We start from the raw sequence: 26,555 nt of genomic DNA on the forward strand, positions 1-26,555 counted from the left end.
CATTTTGTCACTTCATGTCCAGTAAAAGGCCAGAGCTCGTCAGTAAGCGGAGGGCTACTGGTGAGCGCTACTACTCCTGTCTCTCCTTCAAGATCCTGCACTACCTTGTCGGTCCATCTACGCTGGACCGGTTCGTCAGCTTCCTGCAGTGCCTTAATAGACTCTGGGGCGGAGGGCTGTTTTATGGACGAGACCTGGGCTCGGGAACATGACATTCCTCTCAGACAAAGGAGCCCACGGCCTTGTTCGCCCTGGATGGTAGTCCTCTCCCCAGGATTCAGCGTGAGACGCTACCTTTAACCCTCACTGTTTCTGGTAATCATAGTGAAACCATTTCTTTTTTAATTTTTCGTTCACCTTTTACACCTGTTGTTTTGGGCCATCCCTGGCTAGTTTGTCATAATCCTTCCATTAATTGGTCTAGTAATTCTATCCTCTCCTGGAACGTCTCTTGTCATGTGAAATGTTTAATGTCTGCTATCCCTCCTGTTTCCTCTGTCTCTTCTTCACAGGAGGAGCCTGGTGATTTGACAGGGGTGCCGGAGGAATATCACGATCTGCGCACGGTGTTCAGTCGGTCCAGGGCCACCTCTCTTCCTCCACACCGGTCGTATGATTGTAGTATTGATCTCCTTCCGGGAACCACCCCCCCCCCCGGGGTAGACTATACTCTCTGTCGGCTCCCGAACGTAAGGCTCTCGAAGATTATTTGTCTGTAGCTCTTGACGCCGGTACCATAGTCCCCTCCTCCTCTCCCGCCGGAGCGGGGGTTTTTTTTGTCAAGAAGAGGACGGGTCTCTGCGCCCCTGCATAGATTATCGAGGGCTGAATGACATAACAGTGAAGAATCGTTATCCGCTTCCTCTTATGTCTTCAGCCTTCGAGATCCTGCAGGGAGCCAGGTTTTTCACTAAGTTGGACCTTCGTAACGCTTACCATCTCGTACGCATCAGGGAGGGGGACGAGTGGAAGACGGCGTTTAACACTCCGTTAGGGCACTTTGAATACCGGGTTCTTCCTTTCGGCCTCGCTAACGCTCCAGCTGTCTTTCAGGCATTAGTCAATGATGTCCTGAGAGACATGCTGAACATCTTTGTTTTCGTTTACCTTGACGATATCCTGATTTTTTCACCGTCACTCCAGATTCATGTTCAGCACGTTCGACGTGTCCTCCAGCGCCTTTTAGAGAATTGTCTTTTTGTGAAGGCTGAGAAGTGCACTTTTCATGCCTCCTCCGTCACATTTCTCGGTTCTGTTATTTCCGCTGAAGGCATTAAGATGGATCCCGCTAAGGTCCAAGCTGTCATTGATTGGCCCGTCCCTAAGTCACGCGTCGAGCTGCAGCGCTTTCTCGGCTTCGCGAACTTCTATCGTCGTTTCATCCGTAATTTCGGTCAGGTGGCAGCTCCTCTCACAGCCCTTACTTCTGTCAAGACGTGCTTTAAGTGGTCCGTTTCCGCCCAGGGAGCTTTTGATCTCCTCAAGAATCGTTTTACATCCGCTCCTATCCTTGTTACACCTGACGTCTCTAGACAGTTCGTTGTCGAGGTTGACGCGTCAGAGGTGGGCGTGGGAGCCATCCTTTCTCAGCGCTCCCTCTCTGACGACAAGGTCCACCCATGCGCGTATTTTTCTCATCGCCTGTCGCCGTCGGAACGTAACTATGATGTGGGTAACCGCGAACTGCTCGCCATCCGGTTAGCCCTAGGCGAATGGCGACAGTGGTTGGAGGGGGCGACCGTTCCTTTTGTCGTTTGGACTGACCATAGGAACCTTGAGTACATCCGTTCTGCCAAACGACTTAATGCGCGTCAGGCGCGTTGGGCGCTGTTTTTCGCTCGTTTCGAGTTCGTGATTTCTTATCGTCCGGGCTCTAAGAACACCAAGCCTGATGCTTTGTCTCGTCTCTTCAGTTCTTCAGTAGCCTCCACTGACCCCGAGGGGATTCTCCCTGAGGGGCGTGTTGTCGGGTTGACTGTCTGGGGAATTGAGAGGCAGGTAAAGCAAGCGCTCACTCACACTCCGTCGCCGCGCGCTTGTCCTAGGAACCTTCTTTTCGTTCCCGTTCCTACTCGTCTGGCCGTTCTTCAGTGGGCTCACTCTGCCAAGTTAGCCGGCCACCCTGGCGTTCGGGGTACGCTTGCTTCCATTCGCCAGCGTTTTTGGTGGCCCACCCGGGAGCATGACACGCGTCGTTTCGTGGCTGCTTGTTCGGTCTGCGCGCAGACTAAGTCTGGTAACTCTCCTCCTGCCGGCCGTCTCAGGCCGCTTCCTATTCCCTCTCGACCGTGGTCTCACATCGCCTTAGATTTTGTCACCGGACTGCCTTCGTCAGCGGGGAAGACTGTTATTCTTACGGTTGTCGATAGGTTCTCTAAGGCGGCTCATTTCATTCCCCTTGCTAAGCTTCCTTCTGCTAAAGAGACGGCACAAATCATCATCGAGAATGTTTTCAGAATTCATGGCCTTCCGTCAGACGTCGTTTCGGACAGAGGTCCGCAATTCACGTCTCAATTTTGGAGGGAGTTTTGCCGTTTGATTGGGGCTTCCGTCAGTCTCTCTTCCGGCTTTCACCCCCAGTCTAACGGTCAAGCAGAACGGGCCAATCAGACTATTGGTCGCATCTTACGCAGTCTTTCTTTTCGTAACCCTGCGTCTTGGTCAGAACAGCTCCCCTGGGCAGAATACGCCCACAACTCGCTTCCTTCGTCTGCGACCGGGCTATCTCCTTTTCAGAGTAGCCTCGGGTACCAGCCTCCGCTGTTCTCATCTCAGTTCGCCGAGTCCAGCGTCCCCTCCGCTCAGGCTTTTGTCCAACGTTGCGAGCGCACCTGGAAGAGGGTCAGGTCTGCACTTTGCCGTTATAGGACGCAGACTGTGAGGGCTGCTAATAAGCGTAGAACTAAGAGTCCTAGATATTGTCGCGGTCAGAGAGTTTGGCTCTCCACTCAGAACCTTCCCCTTAAGACGGCTTCTCGCAAGTTGACCCCGCGGTTCATTGGTCCGTTCCGTATTTCTCGGGTCATTAATCCTGTCGCAGTTCGACTTCTTCTTCCGCGATACCTTCGTCGCGTCCACCCGGTCTTCCATGTCTCCTGCATCAAGCCCGTCCTTCGCGCCCCCGCTCGTCTTCCCCCCCCCCCCCCCATCCTTGTCGAGGGCGCACCCATCTACAGGGTCCGTAGAATTTTGGACATGCGTCCTCGGGGCCGTGGTCACCAGTACCTCGTAGATTGGGAGGGGTACGGTCCTGAGGAGAGGAGTTGGGTTCCCTCTCGGGACGTGCTGGACCGTGCGCTGATCGAGGATTTCCTCCGTTGCCGCCAGGTTTCCTCCTCGAGTGCGCCAGGAGGCGCTCGGTGAGTGGGGGGGTACTGTCATGTACTGTCATGTTGTGTCTTGTCTCTGTCCTTTCCCTTCACCCTGTCTCCCTCTGCTGGTCGTTGTTAGGTTACCTTTTCTCCCCCGCTTTCCCCCAGCTGTTCCTTGTCTCCTCTGACTACCCATTCACCCCGTTTCCCACCTGTTCCCTTTTTCCCTCTGATTAGGTCCCTATATCTCTCTCTGTTTCTGTTCCTGTCCTTGTCGGATTCTTGTTTGTTGTGTTTCATGCCAGAGCCAGACTATCGTCATGTTTGCTGTAACCTTGTCCTGTCCTGTCGGAATCTGCCGGTCTATCTGAGCCTACCTATGTTTGGTTATTAAAGAAGCTCTGTTTAAGTTAGTTCGCTTTTGGGTCCTCATTCACTCACCATAACAATTAGACCAATAGCAGGGTTACTAGTGAATTAATTATATTGGGCCAATAGCAGGGTTACTAGTGAATTAATTATATTGGGCCAATAGCAGGGTTACTGAACTCTAACGGTTCAAGAGTTACCTATGGCAAGTTATTTTATTCAAATTTTGCAAGTTTATGCAGATTTATATAGTTATAAAGTTTATCAAAGTTTTTAAGAATTGGAAGTTAGGATAGCCTGAAAATGTTTAAGTTGGTTTGGTGTCTCTAGCTTGAAAAAATGAAGAGTTACTGTTTTTGAGTTATTTTATGCAAATGTAAGCACATTTATATAGTTATAGTTGATAAATATTCAAAAGCTGTTGAAGTTAGGATAGCCTAAACATGTGAAAATGTGTTTGGTGTCTCTAGCCTCAAAGGTTCCAGAGTTACTGTTTAATAATTTTATGCACATTTATGTAGTTTATAGTTGATAGAAGTTTGTTTGAATTTGAAGTTGGGATAGCCTGAATGTTTTCAAGCTGGTCTTGTAGCTTAATTGGTCAAGGAGCAGGACCAACTTGAAAAGCTACCCCTGTATTCCCGTGATTTAAAATCATCTTACTTTATGCAAATTGAAATCGTTATAGTTAAAAAAAAGTATACATAATATAACAACTGATTTGACGAGCAATCTAAATCAGGCCAGTCTTAACATCTGAACAATGGTTTGGAGCTGATAACTTACTTAAATGGTGAAAGAGGAGATAGGTCTAAAAATAAATATATATATTTTAATGTACCTTTCCACTCTATGGCCTCAGAGTTCCCTGATTTGTGTTACATGCCAGGAAATGCCATGAAAGTGAATGAAGCATTGACCAAAAGAAGGACTAAACTAAATGTATAACTTGAAAAGTATAAAAGATATCAACAAATTTTAAACATTTCAGCCTAAACAATATAGGAGTTGAGTGATAAAGAATAAGAAGAAGAAGAAGTATGTTGAAGATGTAACTGGGAGATTATGCTTTGCAAGCGGCACAATAATCTGTTGTTCTGCCCCCTGAACAAGGCAGTTTTAACCCCACTGTTCCTAGGCCGTCATTGTAAATAACAATTTGTTCTTAACTGACTTGCCCAGTTAAACAAAGGTTAAATAAAATAACATGAACATGTAAGAAAGCTAGATTTGTGCTTTGTCTTCAGCAAGCACACCTAATACATCACGAAAGAGCGTTTTTATTGACATGGGTTTTGCGTGATGGCAAGGCAGACCAACAAATTGATGGACTGTCACTTTAAGAGAATTGATTTCCATATTTTATTCGCCTTGTCTGGGCGGACCGATTTGTCACTGGTACTTGAGAGAGAGAAAAAACACTTGTACAGAAACGGCAAACGTTCATCTGAGAGACTGTAATGCAAGAGGTTGAAGGATACGCAGCTCTATTTAATTCTGGAGAATCAGTAACGACAAGTTGACAAGATACCACCAATCACAACGAAAGTAACTTACTTAACTGGCGGTGAGTCCTACATATGAGTCAGTTCGTAGGGTTGTTTATAAAATGACATTTGTAGGTTTTGGTTGATGTTGTCAGCGCGCTGCCGGGTCACCCAGTTTGTAAACAAATGCGGTGAACATGCTCGGTCATCGGGTTGTGTGTGATGGATTGTCTGTCAACCGCTTTCTGTTTACAGGGAAATAGCCTCCAGGCAGCGCAATCAAGGAGGGCCTTTAAACGAGTTAATTAATGCATTTTTGAATCAATTAAAATTAGCCTATTTAGCGGATAATTAATTGATTGAGTGACTGAATAGAATGAAAGTGCGGATCAGTTGTTCTGCTTCTTACCTTGTTTCCACACACCACTGTTGTTTAGAAAATCCGATTTTAGATGATATTTTGTATTGTGGTTGACATTTAGTTAGAATGTTTTGGACTAATGTCTGGAATTGATAGGCCAAATACAATCCGACAACAAGGGAGTTGAGCGTGACTGATATCAAATTGAGATGGGAATGATTTCGCTGCACGGGATAAATTAATGACGTTTTCCTCATAATTAACCATGGCAGTGTGTGTGTGTGTACTGTCTGTCGCACTGTCATTTATTGTTTTCGCTACAATGTTCAAAGCTAAATCAATATGTAATTTACCCGAAACTATGTTTATCGCACGTCAGTATCACGTTATAACATATTTGTTACGCACGCAGAACCATAAACGGTTTGTTTACTTGGAGAGTGACGGCCCATGGCAGCCTGCTTGCCACGCGAACCTCAACCAGCCTGGTCTCATAGACTAGACATGTTGGGCGGTAGGTAGCATAGCGGTTAAGAGTTTTGGGCCAATAACCGAACGGCTGCTGGTTCGAATCTCTGAGCCGACTAGGGGGGGGGGGGGGGGGTCTGTTGATGTGCCCTTGAGTAAGGCACTTTACCTAAATTGCTCCTGTAATTGCGTAAATGTACATAACATATTAAACATAAATCCGGGACACTCAAATTAGTCTGATATAGTGCGCTGAAAATACTGGACCCATATCGCACATCACTGTCACATCATTAAAAAAAAAAGAACAATGTACTAAGCTTTGAACACTTCATCAGATTTGCAAACGTGAAGCCAGTCTATAAAGGTGTCTTGATGGTCTTCCCCTGAATCCCTGACCAGAAGCTGCAACGGACTGGAATGTCCACCACGGGAAAAGGCAGGGTCCCTCTACATATAAACCTCTATAGGCCAGTCCTAGACCTTCAGAGGTGCACATGCATGGAACATTCTATCAGAAGAACACAAACGGTTGGAATCTTTTTTAGTACATTCTAAATAAACACCCAAAACTGGTTACTACAGCTCCAACAGTACAATCCTCTATGAACTATGGTGTGTTATGCTATGTTATTTTATTATAATTGTTTGATTATGTATTTATTTAGTTATTTTTCCCCTGTTTTCCTTCAAGTCCATCTAAGGACGAGTGTGTAACTTTTTGTTGTTGTTGCGTGAGCTAGAAACGCTATAGTGCAATGCGTCAGACGATCGTTTGCTCGATGTGTCAATGTGTTTGTACTTGTCCCTATCCAAATAAGCAAAAACAGAAGTAGTGTAGTTCGTTGGGGTGGATGGGTTGGCATGTAAGGCTAATGTCTAGCAAGCCAAAGTTTGCGTGTTCAAATCTTATCACGGTCAACATTAGCATTTTTTTTATATATATATAATTAGCAACTTTGAAACTACTTACTACTTTTTTTTAGCTACTTTGCAACTATTTAGCATGTTAGCTAATGTTAGCTTTAGCCACCTAGCTAACATTAGCCAGAACAAATTGGAATTCGTAGCATATCGTACGTTTCCAAATTCGTAATATATTGTATGATTTGCCATTAATAATATATCATACGAATTGTAATTCGTAACGTATAATACCTAATGTATAATGGACATCCACAAATGAATACATACAATACGAAACGTAACATATCATACTAATTTGAGTGTCCGGGATATACATTTACTATGTTACGTCGACCCCTGAATCCAGGTTGCCTCAACAGATGAATGTAGGCTAATGGGGTTCCCCAGACTAGCACCACATGCCCCCAAATTCACCCCGATTTCTAGGATGACTTTGAATTATGAAGAAAAACGTTTTTAAAAGCCATTTTGTTTAGATTGTAACCTATTTCATATCCAATAATTAGACATGATTAGGAATTATATATATATTTTTTTCAAACCAATTTCATGGTAATTAGAAAATACACACATTTAGACAGGCTGTGCTGTGCCAATGATGCCTAGTACTGCATTCTCCCATAGCCTGTCACAATAGCAGGTGCCTGGGTATACAGCCCACCTTGTGCCTTGACCTTCTGCCAATAAAGGGAGAGAGGTGGAAGACAGAGAGAGAGAGATGTGGAAGAGAGCCCAGTGCACAGACTGAACAGCAGAGGGAACTACTCTCCTCTGCAGTCTCAGCCCCTGTGACCGTGCAGTAGAAGTTGGCATGCCTGTGGGGTGTGTGTGTGTGTGTGCGTGTGAAACCCTGTGCCAGCCTTCTGCCCACTGCCAGCGTGGTTTACTTACTAGTTGTGTCATGTTCATAGTATCTGAAGTTCCACTTGCTGTAGCATACCATAGGAAAGTGCCTAGTAGTGCTTCATCGGGTATCATTTGCCTAAGTACGCATTGCGCCACCGCCCTGCCAAAGACAGATATCCAGGTGAAACACTGCCCAGTGTGACTGCTCATCATCATCAAACTATTTGGAAATGCCTTGTAAAATATTTCCCGACATAAATAAATACAAAATGTTTACATTTAAATGTATGGCAAACTAAAATAATTGGCCAAATCATATTGTATTTTTATTTGTTTTATTCATTACAATATGATTTGGCCAATTATTTTAGTTTGCCATACATTTAAATTAAAATCAAATAAATTGTATTCATGTTGGTATATATTTTACAAGATGGAATTTTTTTTTTTTGTTATGAAGTTGAACATGTGCTCTTTATGACAGAATAAACAATTAAAAAATTGGGGGGGGGGGAGAGAGAGGGGGGGGGGAGAGAGAGGGGGAGAGAGAGAGGGGGGGAGAGAGGGGGGGGGAGAGAGAGGGGGGGAGAGAGGGAAGGGAGAGAGAGAGAGAGAGAGAGAGAGAGAGGGAAGGAGAGAGGAAGGAAGGAGAGAGGGAAGGGGGGAGAGTGGGGGGAGAGAGGGAAGGGGGGAGAGTGGGGGGAGAGAGGGAAGGGGGGAGAGTGGGGGAGAGAGGGAGGGGGAGAGAGAGGGGGGGAGAGAGGGAAAGGGGGGAGAGAGAGGGAAGGAGGGGGGGAGAGGAGGGGGAGAGAGAGGGAAGGAAGAGAGAGAGGGAAGGAGAGAGAGAGAGAGAGAGAGAGAGGGAAGGAGAGAGAGAGAGAGGGAAGGAGAGAGAGAGAGAGAGGGAAGGAGAGAGAGAGGAAGGAAGGGGGGAGAGTGGGGGGAGAGAGAGGGAAGGGGGGGGAGAGGGAGGGAGGGAGGGGAGGGAGAGAGAGGGGGGGGAGAGGGGGGGGAGAGAGAGGGGGGAGAGAGAGAGAGGGAACTAGAGGAGAGGAAGGAAGGAGAGAGGGAAGGGGGGAGAGTGGGGGGAGAGAGGGAGGGGGAGAGAGAGGGGGGAGAGAGGGAGGGGGAGAGAGAGGGGGAGAGAGGGAGGGGGAGAGAGAGGGGGAGAGAGGGAAGGGGGGAGAGAGAGGGAAAGGGGGGAGAGAGAGGGAAGGAGGGGGGAGAGGAGGGGGAGAGAGAGAGAGAGGGAAGGAGAGAGAGAGAGAGGGAAGGAGAGAGAGAGAGGGAAGGGGAGAGAGAGAGAGAGAGAGAGAGAGAGAGAGAGGGAAGGGAGAGAGAGAGAAGAGGGAAGGAGAGGGAGAGGAAGGAAGGGGGAGAGAGGGAGGGGGAGAGAGAGGGAAGGGGGGAGAGGGAAGGGGGGGGAGAGGAGGGAGAGAGAGAGAGGGAAGGAGAGAAAGGGAAGGAAGGAGAGAGGGAAGGGGGGAGAGAGGGAGGGGGAGAGAGGGAAGGAGGGAGAGGGAAGGGGGGAGAGAGAGAGAGTAAGGGGGGGGAGAGAGGGAAGGAGGGGGAGAGAGGGAAGGAGGGGGGAGAGGGAGGAGGGGGAGAGAGAGAGGGAGGAGGGGGGGAGAGAGAGAGGGAGGAGGGGGGGAGAGGGAAGTAGGGGGAGGGGGAGAGAGAGGGAAGGGGGGGAGAGAGGGGAGAGGGAAGAGAGGGGGGAGAGAGAGAGAGGGGGAGAGAGGGAAGGAGGGGGAGAGAGGGAGGGAGAGAAGGGGAGGAGAGAAGGGGAGGAGAGAGGGAAGTAGGGAGGGAGGGGAGAGAGGGAAGTAGGGAGGGGAGGGGGAGAGAGGGAAGAGGGGGGAGAGGAGGGGGAGAGAGAGAGAGAGAGGGAGAGGGAAGGAGAGAAAAGGGAAGGAAGGAGAGAGGGAAGGGGGGAGAGAGGGAGGGGGAGAGAGGGAAGGAGGGAGAGGGAAGGGGGAGAGAGAGGGAAGGAGGGGGAGAGAGGGAAGGAGGGGGGAGAGGAGGGGGAGAGAGAGAGGGAGGAGGGGGGGAGAGAGAGAGGGAGGAGGGGGGGAGAGGGAAGTAGGGGGGAGGGGGAGAGAGAGGAAGGGGGGGAGAGAGGGGAAGGGGGGGAGAGAGGGGAGAGAGAGAGAGGGAAAGGGGAAGAGAGGGGGGAGAGAGAGAGAGGGGGAGAGAGAGAGGGAAGGAGGGGGGAGAGAGGGAGGGAGAGAAGGGGAGGAGGGGGAGAGGGGGGAGAGAGGGAAGTAGGGAGGGGAGGGGGAGAGAGGGAAGAGGGGAGGGAGAGAGGGAAGTAGGAGGGGGAGGGGGAGAGGAGAAGTAGGGAGGGGGGAGGGGGAGAGAGAGGGAAGGAGGGGGAGAGAGAGAGGAAGGGGGGGGAGAGAGAGGGAAGGGGGGGAGAGGGAGGGAGGGGAGAGAGAGAGGGAAGGAGGGGGAGAGAGTGGGAAGTGGGGGGAGAGGGAAGAGAGGGGGGAGGGGCGAGAGAGAGAGGGAGAGAGGGGGAAAGAGAGGGGGAGAGAGAGGGAAGGAGGGGGGGAGAGAGGGAAGTAGGGAGAGAGAGGGAAGGAGGGAGGGAAGGGGGAGAGAGGGAGGGAGGGAAGGGGGGAGAGAGAGAGGAAGGAGGGGGAGAGAGGAGGGAAGGGGGGAGAGAGAGAGGGAAGGAGGGGGGAGAGAGAGAGAGGGAAGAGGGGGAGAGAAAGAGAGGGAAGAGGGGGAGAGAGAGAGGGAAGGGGGGGAGAGAGTGGGAAGTGGGGGGGAGAGAGGGAAGGGGGGGGAGGAAGGAGGGGGGAGAGAGGGAGGGGGAGAGAGAGGGAAGGAGGGGGAGAGAGAGGAGGGAAGGGGGAGAGAGGGAGGGACGGGGGAGAGAGAGAGTGGGAAGTGGGGGGAGAGAGAGTGGGAAGTGGGGTGGGGGAGAGAGTGGGAAGTGTGGGGGGAGAGGGAAGGGGGGAGAGAGAGAGGGAAGGGGGGGGGGAGAGAGAGTGGGAAGGGGGGGAGAGAGTGGGAAGGGGGGGGGAGTGTCCAGTGAACTTGTTTTGTTTTTCTTTTGCTCCATGGAGCTCGTGTCTTTCGTTGTGGCGGACGCTTGGAGTTTCAGCAGGAACTGTGGTTTCACCCTGGGAAGGCAGCGTTGGGTACCGTTAGGCAGCTTTACGCCAGATCTGTTGGCTGACACTTATCAGGAGCAGCTCTGCTCGTGTGTGTGTGTGTGTGTGTGTGTGTGTGTGTGTGTGTGTGATGAGCGATGGCATATTGAGAGCAGCCTTTCCAGGCGTACGCTACGTCTCCATACTCTGTGACTGCTGCCTCATGACACCGATGTGAAAGGGAACTCACAAACTCCAAAAATCAGGCTGATTTTTTTAAACTGACTTTTGAGAAATGGTGTGTTTTTTTTGTTGTTGCAGTGATTGTGGTGTGGTATTACCACACATCCCCATGTGTGTGTTTTTTTGCACCTGTTATGAATGTCAAATGATGAATCATTCCATCCACTTCCTCAAGTTCAGCAGGTCTTTTATTACTACAGCTTTGATTGCTATTAAGACTTCTTCTTTTTTTTTCTCCCAAAGAATTGCTGGTCGCCAAAGTGAAGTTCCACGTGATTTACAGTAACTTCATCCAATGTTTTCCCCATGTCTCTGTCACAGACACTAAAGAGGAGGGCCTTTATCTCACTCACTCACACTCTCACTCACTCACTCACTCACTCATCCTGTTCTAATGTGTCCCTCTCTCCTGTAGGGAGACTACCGCTGAGGCTCCTAATGGATGATGAGGAGGAGGACCTGTCTCTTCAGCATCCTGCCTCACAGTGCTGTTGCACCCCCTTCAGGGACATCAAGTTCCACACCATGGACAGCAGAGGGTCCAGAGACGCCGGGGACAGAGGGGACACCCGGGACAGGTCTACACAGATGTCGACCGGACCCAATGCCATTGTCCCGCGGTCAGAGGGACACAACATCATGGTTCCACAAGGGCACAACAACAACACTTTGCCCTGTGGGTTACAGGACAATCGCCAGGCCATAATGCGTCTCCATGGTAACAACCACTAACACACATAACATCAAACCTACACTGAGTTTATAAAACATTAAGAACTCCTGCTCTTTCCATGACAGACTGACCAAGTGAAAGATATGAAACCCTTATTGATGTCACTTGTTAAATCCACTTCAATCAGTGTAGATGAAGGGGAGGAGACGGGTTAAAGAAGGATTTTATTAAAGCCTTGGAACAATTGAGACATGGATTGTGTGTGTGTGCCATTCATAAGGTGAATGGGAAAGACAACAGATTGAAGTGCCTTTGAACAGGGTAGGTAGTAGGTGCCAGGCGCACCAGTTTGTGTCAAGAACTGCAACGCTGCTGGGTTTTTCCAAGCTCAACAGTTTCCTGTGTGTATCAAGAATGGTCCACCACCCAAAAGACATCCAGCCAACTTGACACAACTGTGGGAAGCATTAGAGTCAACATGGGCATCCCTGTGGAACGCTTTCGACACCTTGTAGAGCCCCATGACCCGACGAATTGAGGTGTTTCTGAGGGCAAAAGGGGGGTGTTAGGAAGGTGTTCCTAATGTTTGGTTTACTCAGTGTATTTCAAATGCATGAATCAAACACAGTGTGGTTAGGTCTGACCAGAGGACAGTGGTAGTGTGGTTAGGTCTGACCAGAGGACAGTGGTAGTGTGGTTAGGTCTGACCAGAGGACAGTGGTAGTGTGGTTAGGTCTGACCAGAGGACAGTGGTAGTGTGATTAGGTCTGACCAGAGGACAGTGGTAGTGTGGTTAGGTCTGACCAGAGGACAGTGGTAGTGTGGTTAGGTCTGACCAGAGGACAGTGGTAGTGTGGTTAGGTCTGACCAGAGGACAGTGGTAGTGTGGTTAGGTCTGACCAGAGGACAGTGGTAGTGTGGTTAGGTCTGACCAGAGGACAGTGGTAGTGTGGTTAGGTCTGACCAGAGGACAGTGGTAGTGTGGTTAGGTCTGACCAGAGGACAGTGGTAGTGTGGTTAGGTCTGACCAGAGGACAGTGGTAGTGTGGTTAGGTCTGACCAGAGGACAGTGGTAGTGTGGTTAGGTCTGACCAGAGGACAGTGGTAGTGTGGTTAGGTCTGACCAGAGGACAGTGGTAGTGTGGTTAGGTCTGACCAGAGGACAGTGTTAGTGTGGTTAGGTCTGACCAGAGGACAGTGGTAGTGTGGTTAGGTATGACCAGAGGACAGTGGTAGTGTGGTTAGGTCTGACCAGAGGACAGTGGTAGTGTGGTTAGGTCTGACCAGAGGACAGTGGTAGTGTGGTTAGGTCTGACCAGAGGACAGTGGTAGTGTGGTTAGGTCTGACCAGAGGACAGTGGTAGTGTGGTTAGGTCTGACCAGAGGACAGTGGTAGTGTGGTTAGGTCTGACCAGAGGACAGTGGTAGTGTGGTTAGGTCTGACCAGAGGACAGTGGTAGTGTGGTTAGGTCTGACCAGAGGACAGTGTTAGTGTGGTTAGGTCTGACCAGAGGACAGTGGTAGTGTGGTTAGGTCTGACCAGAGGACAGTGGTAGTGTGGTTAGGTCTGACCAGAGGACAGTGGTAGTGTGGTTAGGTCTGACCAGAGGACAGTGGTAGTGTGGTTAGGTCTGACCAGAGGACAGTGGTAGTGTGGTTAGGTCTGACCAGAGGACAGTGGTAGTGTGGTTAGGTCTGACCAGAGGACAGTGGTAGTGTGGTTAGGTCTGACCAGAGGACAGTCGTCTCATGTTTTTTTTTTACATGTTTCAAACACATTCTTACAGTTTCTCATTCAGGAGAAAAAAACAGACAGAGGCTGGAAAATACACACACACACACAGACACACACAGACACACACAGACACACACACACACACATTTGAATAGAAGGTTGTGTGATGTAATGTCAGTGTGACATCACTCTAACAGCGTAAAACCGTTGAGTAACGCAGTCTGACTGCCGCCTGTTTATCAGACCAGTGAGAGGTGACCATTTTGTTCTCAACGTCTGGGTCAAAGTTCAGACACGTAAACACAGCCTACTGTTCTAACCTGCAGGCAGCAATTATTATGATCCGTGACTTGTCGTAGACACTAGACACTTTTTTCCCCATTTATTTATTTATTTATTTATTTATTTATTTATTTATTATTTTATTATTTTATTTATTATTTTTTTATAGTGTGTGACCTTTTACCTCTCTCACCGACATCCAGTTTAGGACTCTGTTCCCCGTCTCCAGCCTTCTCCATCTCTTTGTGTTCCTGTCCATCTCTCACTGTGGACTAAGAAACATCCAGATCTATTTTTATTACACAAAGATAATTGTTTTCTTAATGGCTTTGACAATGGCAGGTAAAGCGTGCCAATGGTCGGTGACTAAACTGCCAGACTGCTCTGACTTGTGGCTCTTCTAGGGAGGGTGTCATTAAGGTTGTTGTTGGTTTATCTTTAATGTTTGAGTTTCTACCGGTTACCGACACGCTCGTATAGAGGGAGGTTCTACCGGTTACCGACACACTCGTACAGAGGGAGTTTCTACCGACACACTCGTATAGAGGGAGTTTCTACCGACACGCTCGTATAGAGGGAGTTTCTACCGACACGCTCGTATAGAGGGAGTTTCTACCGACACGCTCGTATAGAGGGAGTTTCTACCGACACGCTCGTACAGAGGGAGTTTCTACCGACACGCTCGTACAGAGGGAGTTTCTACCGACACGCTCGTACAGAGGGAGTTTCTACCGACACGCTCGTACAGAGGGAGTTTCTACCGACACGCTCGTACAGAGGGAGTTTCTACCGACACGCTCGTATAGAGGGAGTTTCTACCGACACGCTCGTATAGAGGGAGTTTCTACCGACACACTCGTATAGAGGGAGTTTCTACCGACACGCTCGTACAGAGGGAGTTTCTACCGATTACCGACACGCTCGTATAGAGGGAGTTTCTACCGGTTACTGACACGCTCGTATAGAGGGAGTTTCTACCGGTTACTGACACGCTCGTATAGAGGGAGTTTCTACCGACACGCTCGTATAGAGGGAGTTTCTACTGACACGCTCGTATAGAGGGAGTTTCTACCGACACGCTCGTATAGAGGGAGTTTCTACCGACACGCTCGTACAGAGGGAGTTTCTACCGACACGCTCGTATAGAGGGAGTTTCTACCGACACACTCGTATAGAGGGAGTTTCTACCGGTTACCGACACGCTCGTATAGAGGGAGTTTCTACCGGTTACCGACACGCTCGTATAGAGGGAGTTTCTACCGGTTACCGACACGCTCGTATAGAGGGAGTTTCTACCGGTTACCGACATGCTCGTATAGAGGGAGTTCCTACTGTTTTATTACTCTATAATTTGACTGTAAGAAACTAGAACCAGTTTAGTGTTACTGGCGCCGGTACAGCGGCGTCATGCTAAAGTAAACACCGTGAGTCACCTAGCCTGCCAGCCGCTCTTTGGTGACAGACAAAAGGAGCATTGTGTTTTCTGTTCCTGGCACATAAACACAACCACCAGTAAATCTAGAAAGATTAGCTGCTTGTCACGAGACCAGAGTCGAGGGCCAGTTCTAACTCAAGTCCCCATACTAATCTGTACACTTCAAATAGGGGGAAGAGATCTGGTGTCTCCCTAATCCCTACACCCTTCTCCCCAAAATCATTATTAAACCCAATTGCAAAATGCTTTGGTTTATTATGATTGGGTCAACCGCATATCTCACTAACCGATGGTGAATCGGAGGCTAAATCCAGCCATTATAAAACAACTGAACAATATACGTTTTTCTTCCCATAGGCAACGCTGGATTCTGTTTGCACTTCCCAGCTCAGTTTGAGCCTATGGACGATCAGGGTGAGAGGCAGAACGATGAGGGGGAGGGTAGGAGAGCGGACGACGACGATGAGGAGGAGAGAAGGAGAATGGAGGAGAGACTAGATGAAGAGAGGGTGGAGGATAGCACGGAGGTCAGGATCGGACGTAAGCTCCGGGAGATCGGAGACCAGTTCCACCAGGACCATGTTCAACTGGTAAGGGTCAAAGGTTAACTATCTGTGTCTGTGTGTTTGGTTGGGTATGGTGCTGGGGCCACCCACTGCCAGACTGCTCTGGCTTGTGGCTCTTCTAGGCCGTCATTGTAAATAAGAATTTGTTCTTTAACTTATTTGCCTAGTTAAATAAAGGTTAAATAAAATAATTCACTGTGAAAAGAAAAGTCCAGACATTTTGCCAACTGGGGTGGCCACAAATAAGCCTGCTAAAAATAGAGCCTTGTCACCGATTCAACCACATTCTGAGCTAGAACCATTTAATAGAACCATTTAATAGAACCATTTAATAGAACCATTTAATAGAACCATTCAATAGAACCATTCAACAGAACCATTCAATAGAACCACCCCCCCCCCCCCCCCCCCAACCCAACACCACAAATTACCAAGCAGATATGCTAGAGGGTGGAGCCTGGTCACAAAATATAATATAATATAATATAATATAATATACTCATAAAGTACAATTATTTACACTGAAAAAGGAGATTATTTACACTTCTGAAGTAGAGTGAACATCAGGATCGACTACTCTTTCCATGACACAGACTGACCAGGTGAATCCAGGTGAAAGCTATGTTCCGTCATTGATGACACCTGTTCAATCAGTGTAGATGAAGGGGGGTTAGACGAGTTAAACATCCTTAAGAGAAGCACCGGTGCGTCAATCAAAAGTAAAATTATAAAAAAAATATTTAAAAAATCCCCATTTAAAATCCATCAATTTAACCTAGACATATATCTGCTTTTCTGCTTGGCTGCATCTCATTCCACTACATCGACCTATCGGTGGCCTTCTGCATCTGGAAGGCGGCTTGGCTGCATCTCATTCCACTACATCGACGTACCGGTGGCCTTCTGCATCTGGAAGGGGGCTTGGCTGCATCTCATTCCACTACATCGACCTACCGGTGGCCTTCTGCATCTGGAAGGCGGCTTGGCTGCATCTCATTCCACTACATCGACCTATCGGTGGCCTTCTGCATCTGGAAGGCGGCTTGGCTGCATCTCATTCCACTACATCGACCTATCGGTGGCCTTCTGCATCTGGAAGGCGGCTTGGCTGCATCTCATTCCACTACATCGACCTATCGGTGGCCTTCTGCATCTGGAAGGCGGCTTGGCTGCATCTCATTCCACTACATCGACCTATCGGTGGCCTTCTGCATCTGAAAGGCGGCTTGGCTGCATCTCATTCCACTACATCGACCTATCGGTGGCCTTCTGCATCTGAAAGGCGGCTTGGCTGCATCTCATTCCACTACATCGACCTATCGGTGGCCTTCTGCATCTGAAAGGCGGCTTGGCTGCATCTCATTCCACTACATCGACCTATCGGTGGCCTTCTGCATCTGAAAGGCGGCTTGGCTGCATCTCATTCCACTACATCGACCTATCGGTGGCCTTCTGCATCTGGAAGGCGGCTTGGCTGCATCTCATTCCACTACATCGACCTATCGGTGGCCTTCTGCATCTGAAAGGCGGCTTGGCTGCATCTCATTCCACTACATCGACCTATCGGTGGCCTTCTGCATCTGGAAGGCGGCTTGGCTGCATCTCATTCCACTACATCGACCTATCGGTGGCCTTCTGCATCTGGAAGGCGGCTTGGCTGCATCTCATTCCACTACATCGACCTATCGGTGGCCTTCTGCATCTGGAAGGCGGCTTGGCTGCATCTCATTCCACTACATCGACCTATCGGCGGCCGAGCTACAGCGTTTATTTTTTGTCAGACCTTGAGACATCCTGAAAATCAGTCTTCTTACGAAAAAACGTGTGTAGCATCCAAACTATTATGGGAAGGGGAGTCTCTCACAAACACGAAGGGGTCGGGAAATTCAAAATCAATAGCTAAATTATCCGTTGTATGACCTTCTACAACCCCCCCCCCCCCCCCCCACAACGGCTTAGATTGTTAACAATTTCAACAACTAGAGATGTGTTCGTCTTTCCCTATCAAGATTCTGTACGTATCTGGATACAGGAACCACACGTTTTTAGTTTGAAACGATTAGGTGCGATTCGGTTTGATTACAGAATGAATCGATTTAGTTCGATGCGATATGATTCGATGCACTAACATTTGTTGCATAAACACATTCATTTTCCATTCTACATTAATGTCTCTCTGAGCTGGGCCTCTCTGAGCTGGGCCTCTCTGAGCTGGGCCTCACTGAGCTGGGCCTCTCTGAGCTGGATCTGTCTGAGCTGGGCCTCTCTGAGCTGGATCTCTCTGAGCTGGGCCTCTCTGAGCTGGGCCTCTCTGAGCTGGGCCTCTCTGAGCTGGATCTGTCTGAGCTGGGCCTCTCTGAGCTGGGCCTCTCTGAGCTGGATCTGTCTGAGCTGGGCCTCTCTGAGCTGGGCCTCTCTGAGCTGGGCCTCTCTGAGCTGGGCCTCACTGAGCTGGGCCTCTCTGAGCTGGGCCTCTCTGAGCTGGGCCTCTCTGAGCTGGGCCTCTCTGAGCTGGGCCTCTCTGAGCTGGATCTGTCTGAGCTGGGCCTCTCTGAGCTGGGCCTCTCTGAGCTGGGCCTCTCTGAGCTGGGCCTGTCTGAGCTGGGCCTGTCTGAGCTGGGCCTGTCTGAGCTGGGCCTCTCTGAGCTGGGCCTCTCTGAGCTGGGCCTGTCTGAGCTGGGCCTGTCTGAGCTGGGCCTGTCTGAGCTGGGCCTCTCTGAGCTGGGCCTCTCTGAGCTGGGCCTCTCTGAGCTGGGCCTCTCTGAGCTGGATCTGTCTGAGCTGGGCCTCTCTGAGCTGGGCCTCTCTGAGCTGGATCTGTCTGAGCTGGGCCTCTCTGAGCTGGGCCTGTCTGAGCTGGGCCTCTCTGAGCTGGGCCTCTCTGAGCTGGGCCTCTCTGAGCTGGATCTGTCTGAGCTGGATCTGTCTGAGCTGGATCTGTCTGAGCTGGGCCTCTCTGAGCTGGGCCTCTCTGAGCTGACTGTTGTGTAATAAAAATAATAATAAACACTTGTTCTCAGTTAAAAGCTGACGTTTATCTCAAAAATACAACGGGAAATAGAACCATATTGCCGAGTCATTTATCATTTAAAAAAAAAACATATACCTGTAAACCAAAATAGACTGTCCAATCGATGATATGAATCATGGACGCTATACTAGACAATCGTTGATGAACATAAACTCGGACGTGTGTTTGTGTGTTTTTTGAAGGATGTCTATGGTGTCTGTAGTATATATATATGTAGGCACCTGATCTGAGCCATAAGGGAGACTAGACATCAACCACTGAAGTAGTGAACGCATCAGTTGTCACAAAATATGAGGTATTTTCGGGAAGGTAGAAAGAATGTAATACAAGCAAAACGTTTGAGTAAATCTCATTTGAACCGATGCCACATGCTATAACTGAACAGAAAATGTAAACGCAACATGTTAAGGTAAAGATCCCAGAAAGTTTATTTCTCTCAAATGTTGTTGCACAAATTTGCTTACATCCCTGTTAGTGAGCATTTCTCCTTTGCCAAGATAATCCATCCACCTGACAGGTGTGGCATATCATGAAGCTGATTTAAACATCATGATCATTACACAGGTGAACCTTGTGCTGGGGAAAATATAAGGCCACGCTATAATGTACAGTTTTGTCACACAAAAAAAAATGGCATGCTGACTGCAGGAATGTCCACCAGACCTTTTGCCAGAAAAATGATTGTTAATTTCTCTATCATAAGCCACCTCCAACATCGTTTTAGAGAATTTGGCAGTACGTCCAACCGGCTTCACATGCTCAGACAACGTGGAACCACTCCAGCCCAGGACCTCCACATCCAGCTTCACATCCTCAGACAACTTGTAACCACGCCAACCCAGGACCTCCACATCCAGCTTCACATCCTCAGACCAGGTGTAACCACGCCAACCCAGGACCTCCACATCCAGCTTCACATCCTCAGACCAGGTGTAACCACGCCAACCCAGGACCTCCACATCCAGCTTCTTCACCTGCCGCATCGTCCGAGACCAGCCACCCGGACAGCTGATGAAACTGTGGGTTTGCACAACCGAAGAAGTTCTGTACAAACTGTCAGAAACCGTCTCAGGGAAGCTCATCTGCGTGCTCGTCGTCCTCACCGGGGTCTTGGCCACTGGCACGCTGGAGAAGCTCTTTATTAATGAATCCCAGTTTCAACTGTACCGGCCAGAAAACGTGTGGTGTGCTAGCAGAGACAGTGTGGTGTGCTAGCAGAGACAGTGTGGTGTGCTAGCAGAGACAGTGTGGTGTGCTAGCAGAGACAGTGTGGTGTGCTAGCAGAGACAGTGTGGTGTGCTAGCAGAGACAGTGTGGTGTGCTAGCAGAGACAGTGTGGTGTGATAGCAGAGACAGTGTGGTGTGATAGCAGAGACAGTGTGGTGTGCTAGCAGAGACAGTGTGGTGTGCTAGCAGAGACAGTGTACCGGCCAGAAAACGTGTATTGCGTCGTGTCGGTGAGTGGTTTGCTGATGTCAAAGTTGTGGGGTTATGTTATTAGCATAAGCAAATGTATTTCAATTGACTGACTTCCTTATATGGGGTGGCAGGGTAGCCTAGTGGTAGAGCGTTGGGCTAGAAGCTTTTGTCATGTAGCCTGAATTAGCCTAGCCCCGCCTAGCCTAGCCTAGCTAGCTATCTTATCTAGCTTCCTTCTCTCGGTTTGATGCCAAGTCTTTTTTTAATTAGATAGGATGATAAATAACTGGTAAGAAGAACTCTACTTGGGTGAGTCAATATTCCGTGCTTGTTTTCTCTCTCTCCCAGTCTGTGCCTGTTCCAGCGCTCCCACTCCCACACATTGACACAGTCGGCCGCTCCCCACTCGCTCTCAAGCTTCACTCCATTGATCGATATGCACATTTTTATTTAACTTGGCAAATCAGTTAAGATCTATCACACCACACTGTCTCTGCTATCACACCACACTGTCTCTGCTATCACACCACACTGTCTCTGCTATCACACCACACTGTCTCTGCTATCACACCACACTGTCTCTGCTATCACACCACACTGTCTCTGCTATCACACCACACTGTCTCTGCTAGCACACCACACTGTCTCTGCTAGCACACCACACTGTCTCTGCTAGCACACCACACTGTCTCTGCTAGCACACCACACCGTCTCTGCTATCACACCACACCGTCTCTGCTATCACACCACACTGTCTCTGCTAGCACACCTCAATCATTACAGCGTAGTCACCTCTATTGTGAGGAAGAGGGAATCATTTGCATAGTTTCATAGAAGCACATTTACACAATGGGGCGGTGAGTGGGTACTAGTGTCCACTTGAAAAATAACTCAATTCAACTCTTTCTTTTCTTCTTTAAACATTCCTCTGTTAATGAGTAAAAACCCTGGGACCCCATATGTTGTACCCTTCCTTATCTGTGGTGTAAGTATTAGGCCATGCATGGGGTCTGTTTGCTAAGGTGAGGTGTGGCTGACTGATTATCAGTCTGATTAGTTTGGGAGAGCGAGAGTTCGACAGACAAAGAGATACGGAGGATGTGTAGTGTTCAGAGTGTGAGAGCTACTTCTGACTCTGGGTAGATCTGTGCCGGCTGTTTTATAAGAGGAACTAAAAATAGAACTGTGACTCACTAGCTACAGATACTGCCAGTAACGTGACGATTACCCCCTCCGGCTGGATCTGTGTGTGTGTGTGTGTGTGTGTGTGTGTGTGTGTGCGTGCGCGCGCGCGACAGAGAGAGAGATAAGAGGGGCTTTTATCTAAAAGAGACAGCAGAGACAGTTGTTTTTATTTGGTAAGATCTGATAATATTGTCAACACAAAGCCTGTCGCAGTAGTGCTGAAACACAGGATCTGCTGCTCAGGACACGTGACATCCACACTGTTTCTGTGTGGCCTCTGTCACACACTTCCACATGACGTGAGGCTGTGTGAGCTAATGTTTAGCTCCAATTAGCTGTCAAGTCTGTCTGTCTGTCGAAGGTGCTATCATGTCTAACTTGGCAGGTAGCCTAGTGGTTAGAGTGTTGGGCTAGTAACCAAAAAGTTGTTGGGTTAAATTGCCCCAAGATGACAAGGTAAAAATCTGTCGTTCTTTCCCCTGAACAAGGCAGTTAACTCACTGTTCCCCGGTAGGACTGTCATTGTAAATAAGAATTTGCCTAGTTAAATAAAGGTTAAAATAAAAACTAATGTTTGATGAGGGAGGGGGCGGGGGAGGGGGTTTAGGTGTTACCCATCTGTTTTTAGGAGGGCAGTAGACAAGTCCTTATTGTATTTGGTTACCATGTGTGACCACACACACACACACACACACACTGAAAATGTGACTGAAAATGAAGCACTTCACTATTGTTCCTTTCAAGAAAGCTTTCAGAAAGTATTGGACTTTAATTAAACTCTTTTTCCTAATTGTGTTGTGTTACAGCCTGAATTTCAAATGGATTACATTTAGATGTGTGTCACTGGCCTCTACACACAATGCCCCCATAATGTCAACATTTTTTACAAATCAGAGTTCGATAAGTATTCAACACCTTTGTTATGTCAAACCACAAATAAGTTCAGGAGTAAAAATGTGCTTAACAAGACACATAAGTTGCATGAACTCACTCTGTGCGAAATAATAATGTTTAACATGATTTTTGTAATGACTACCTCATCTCTGTTCCTCACATTCAACCTCAAAGATAAGGGAGGTTTTCCAAAACTGTACCCCACACATACAATTATCTGTAAGGTCCCTCAGTCGAGCAGTGAATTTCAAACACAGATTCAACCACAAAGACCAGGGAGGCTTTCCAATGCCTAGCGAAGGGCGCCTATTGGTAGATGGGTTTTAAAAAAAGCAGATGTTGAATATCCCTTTGATCATGGTGAAGTTATTAATTACACTTTAGATGGTGTTTCAATACACCCAGTCACTACAAAGATAAAGGCGTCCTTCCTAACTCAGTTGCCGGAGAGTAAGGAAACTGCTCAGGGATTTCACCATGAGGCCAATGGTGACTTTAAAACAGTTACAGAGTTTAATGGCTGTGATGGGAGAGAACTGACGATGGATCCACAATATTGTATTTGCTCCACAAAACTAACCTAAATGACAGAGTGAAAAGAAGGAAGCTTGTAAAAAATATATTTCAAAACATGCATCCTGTTTGCAATAAGGCACCAAGGTAAAACTGCAAAAGAAATGTGGCAAAGAAATTAACTTCATGTCCTGAATATAAAGTGTCATGTTTGGGGCAAATCCAACGCAAAACTGAGTACCACTCTCCATATTTTCAAGCATGGTGGTGGCTTTTTCTTAAATAAATAGAAACGGAATAGAGCTCAGCACAGGCAAAATCCAGGAGGAAAACCTGGTTCAGTCTGCTTTCCAACACACACTGGGAGACAAACGCACCTTCCAGCTGGACAATAACCTAAAACACAAGACCAAATCTACACTGGAGTAGATTACCAAGACGACAGTGAATGTTCCTGAGTGGCCCAGTTACAGTTTGGACTTAAATAGGCATGAAAATCTATGGCAAGACTTGAAAATGGCTGTCTAGCAATGATCAACAACCAACTTATAACATAGCTTGAATATTTTTTTGTTGTAAGAATAGTGTGCAAATATTGTATGATCCAGGTGTGCAAAGCTCTTAGAAACTTACCCAGAAAGACTCACAGCTGTAATCGATGCCACAGATGATTCTAACATGTATTGATTGACTCAGGGGTTGTGATTTAAGGAAATTAGATAATTCCGTATTTCAATTTCCAAAAATTCTTAAAACATGTTTTCACTTTGTCATTATGAGGTAGATGGGTATGAAATACTTTCTGTATCTGAGGGACAAATGCCTGCCTTGGAATCCATCCCCTTTTTTTATATTGCATTCTGGGAAAAATGTACACCCATTGTTACAGAACATTTTAAAATGGCATCAAAACAGGTGCTTATTGTAATCAATGGTCTAAATAAACAGTGAAAGCAGTTTCTCCACTGGCCTCGTGGGAGTAAAACAGGCACTGCAACATAACATTAAGACGCTCAATTAGGTTTGTGTTCAGTAGCACTGGTTCAACTAATTTCAGACAGCCTACTACTCTGTGGAGAGAGAGAGGGAGAGAGACACACAGACAGACATACTACTACTCTGTGGAGGGAGAGAGACACACAGACAGACTACTACTCTGTGGAGAGAGAGAGGGAGAGAGACACACAGACAGACATACTACTACTCTGTGGAGGGAGAGAGACACACAGACAGACTACTACTCTGTGGAGAGAGAGAGGGAGAGAGACACAGACAGACAGACTACTACTCTGTGGAGAGAGAGAGGGAGAGAGACACACAGACAGACAGACAACTACTCTGTGGAGAGAGAGAGGGAGAGAGACACACAGACAGACAACTACTCTGTGGAGAGAGAGAGAGAGAAACACACAGACAGACTACTACTCTGTGGAGAGAGAGAGAGGGAGAGAGACACAGACAGACAGACTACTACTCTGTGGAGAGAGACAGACAGACAGACAGACAACTACTCTGGAGAGAGTGAGACAGACAGTATGACTGATGCTTATGCAACCTGCTGAAATACCCAGCTTGACTTTTCAGTTAGAAAGCCAACAGGAGACGCGCTTGAACAGAGATGAGGGAAGGAAGAGGAGGCTTTTAGTGGTGGGATAGATGCAGCTCCTGGAGGGAAGGAAGTGGAGGAAGAGAGGCTTTAGTGGTGTGATAGATGCAGATCCTGGAGGGAAGGAAGTGGAGGAAGAGAGGCTTTAGTGGTGGGATAGATGCAGCTCCTGGAGGGAAGGAAGTGAGGCTTTAGTGGTGTGATAGATGCAGCTCCTGGAGGGAAGGAAGAGGGGGAAGAGAGGCTTTAGTGGTGTGATAGATGCAGCTCCTGGAGGGAAGGAAGTGGAGGAAGAGAGGCTTTAGTGGTGGGATAGATGCAGCTCCTGGAGGGAAGGAAGTGGAAGAAGAGAGGCTTTAGTGGCGGGATAGATGCAGCTCCTGGAGGGGAGGAAGTGAGGCTTTAGTGGCGGGACAGATGCTGCTCCTGGAGATGGGAGGTTGAGGAGGGAGACTAGTAACTTGTTCACTCCTTGCGGGCTCCAAGACAGCCCTTAGTGACAGAGCCCAGTTCTGTTGCACACCAAACACAAAAATAACTGAGACAGAACTGCTGTTGTGGAAATATCCGATCTGCTCCGGTGTTGTGTCTAGACAGCTGGTTTACCACCAGTTACTGTGTTATTTCACCTCAACCATGATGTCATATTGAACTCAGGAAGCACCACAGACGGTGTCATTCGTGGTTTCCAATAACTTGTTGCTGATGGCAACGTCTGTGATGATAGTTATGGTGGTGGACAGGTTACTTACTGTAAGGCACTATGTAAAAAAAAAAACTATAGAACTAATTCTGCTTGATATTTATCTTCCTCCCGCTCTCTTGTCTTCCTCACAGTTCCTGCGGCATCAGAGGGATGTCCTGCCAGTCTGGATGCATCTCACGATGGCCCTCTATGGCTTCCTGTTTAACAGAGGGCCTCCTGCCATTCCCCGTCTGAGAGGACAGGAGAGATGAGGGAGTACCTCGCACAAAAAAACCCTCCACCCGTCTCAGAGGGCCCCCCGCCCCCCCCCCCCCCCCCCCCTTTTAGATGGCACTGTATGACGGGACACGGGTTAGGGTTCCTTTTTTGTTGTTTTTTTAAAATCAAAGATGAAGAAGAGAAGAACTGGTTCCTGCTGGATGGAGACCTAGAATCATCTCTCCGTCCCTCTCTCTCTCTCAGCCATGCTGTTAGAAGACAGATATTTTCTAAAATAACTGTAAAATATAAAACAATTATTATAATTTTTTTTTTTTTATATATATATATATATATATATATAGATGAGAGAGGTCCCTTCAAGAGAAGACTTTATGGTGAACTTCTACTCACTCACTCACCACAACCACGAACTTGACAAACTTCCAATGTATTTTCTGAACTGGCAAAACTCCACGTATCTCGATGTTTCACACTGGTCTATATTTAAAGGAGAAAAAAAAAGGTTGTGATTTAATGACTCTGGTGGTGGGGTCGTCAAGACGAGCGCTGTCAGCATACGTGACTTGTCGATCTCTGGTGTAGATTGAGCTACGTTGTTTTATCCTATGTCTTTCAATGGTGCCGTCCACCAGCAACTCAGTCTGAAGTGGTTTTAAGATTCAGTCTGAATGAGATGAATGACCGGTCTGTTTTTTATTTAAATGATCAACAGGATGAATGCATGTATAATTTAACATATGTGTTCTGAAAGATCCTAAGATTATATAGGTCTGTCAAAGTTGAGGACAACTTTTGATAAACTCTGACAGAGACAAGATTGGATTTTCAGGATTTTCTTTACCTGGCAGAATTGACAATCACAAACAACAGACCCTGTGATGATACAAATGGTAGTCTCTTGTTGCCCTATGGGTCTGCTGGGTGGGGGAGGTGGGGGGGGTTGTACAATCAACGATTTGAGCAATACTGTAAAGATGAACCCGTTTGGAAGGCACTAAAGAAACCTTAGGAATCTAATTGCAGTTACAATCCAATTTGCATGCCCGGGACAACGTACTGTATATCTAATAATGCAATCAATCAATCAATCAATCAATGATGCTTAATGAAGGCTAGATTTGCTGCCGTCACTCAGGTCAATCGAAAGAGACCTCCTAACTCTTTTTATAACTCTT

The 26,555-nt window shown here is 47.8% G+C and overlaps 1 protein-coding gene across 1 annotated transcript; it reads left to right on the top strand.

Moving 5' to 3' along the window:
* The first annotated feature begins 5,093 nt into the window (after positions 1–5,093).
* On the top strand, positions 5,094–26,143 carry LOC110529269 (uncharacterized). Its single transcript, XM_036984591.2, has 4 exons — positions 5,094–5,247; positions 11,529–11,831; positions 15,596–15,828; positions 25,290–26,143. The coding sequence occupies exons 2-4, from the start codon at positions 11,552–11,554 to the stop codon at positions 25,407–25,409; spliced, it is 633 nt and encodes a 210-aa protein (XP_036840486.2). The 5' UTR covers positions 5,094–5,247; positions 11,529–11,551; the 3' UTR covers positions 25,410–26,143.
* The last annotated feature ends 412 nt before the right edge of the window (positions 26,144–26,555 follow it).

Source organism: Oncorhynchus mykiss, chromosome 8 (genome assembly GCF_057628025.1).
Source record: "Oncorhynchus mykiss isolate SJ-2025 chromosome 8, ASM5762802v1, whole genome shotgun sequence".
NCBI classification, from domain to species: domain Eukaryota; kingdom Metazoa; phylum Chordata; class Actinopteri; order Salmoniformes; family Salmonidae; genus Oncorhynchus; species Oncorhynchus mykiss.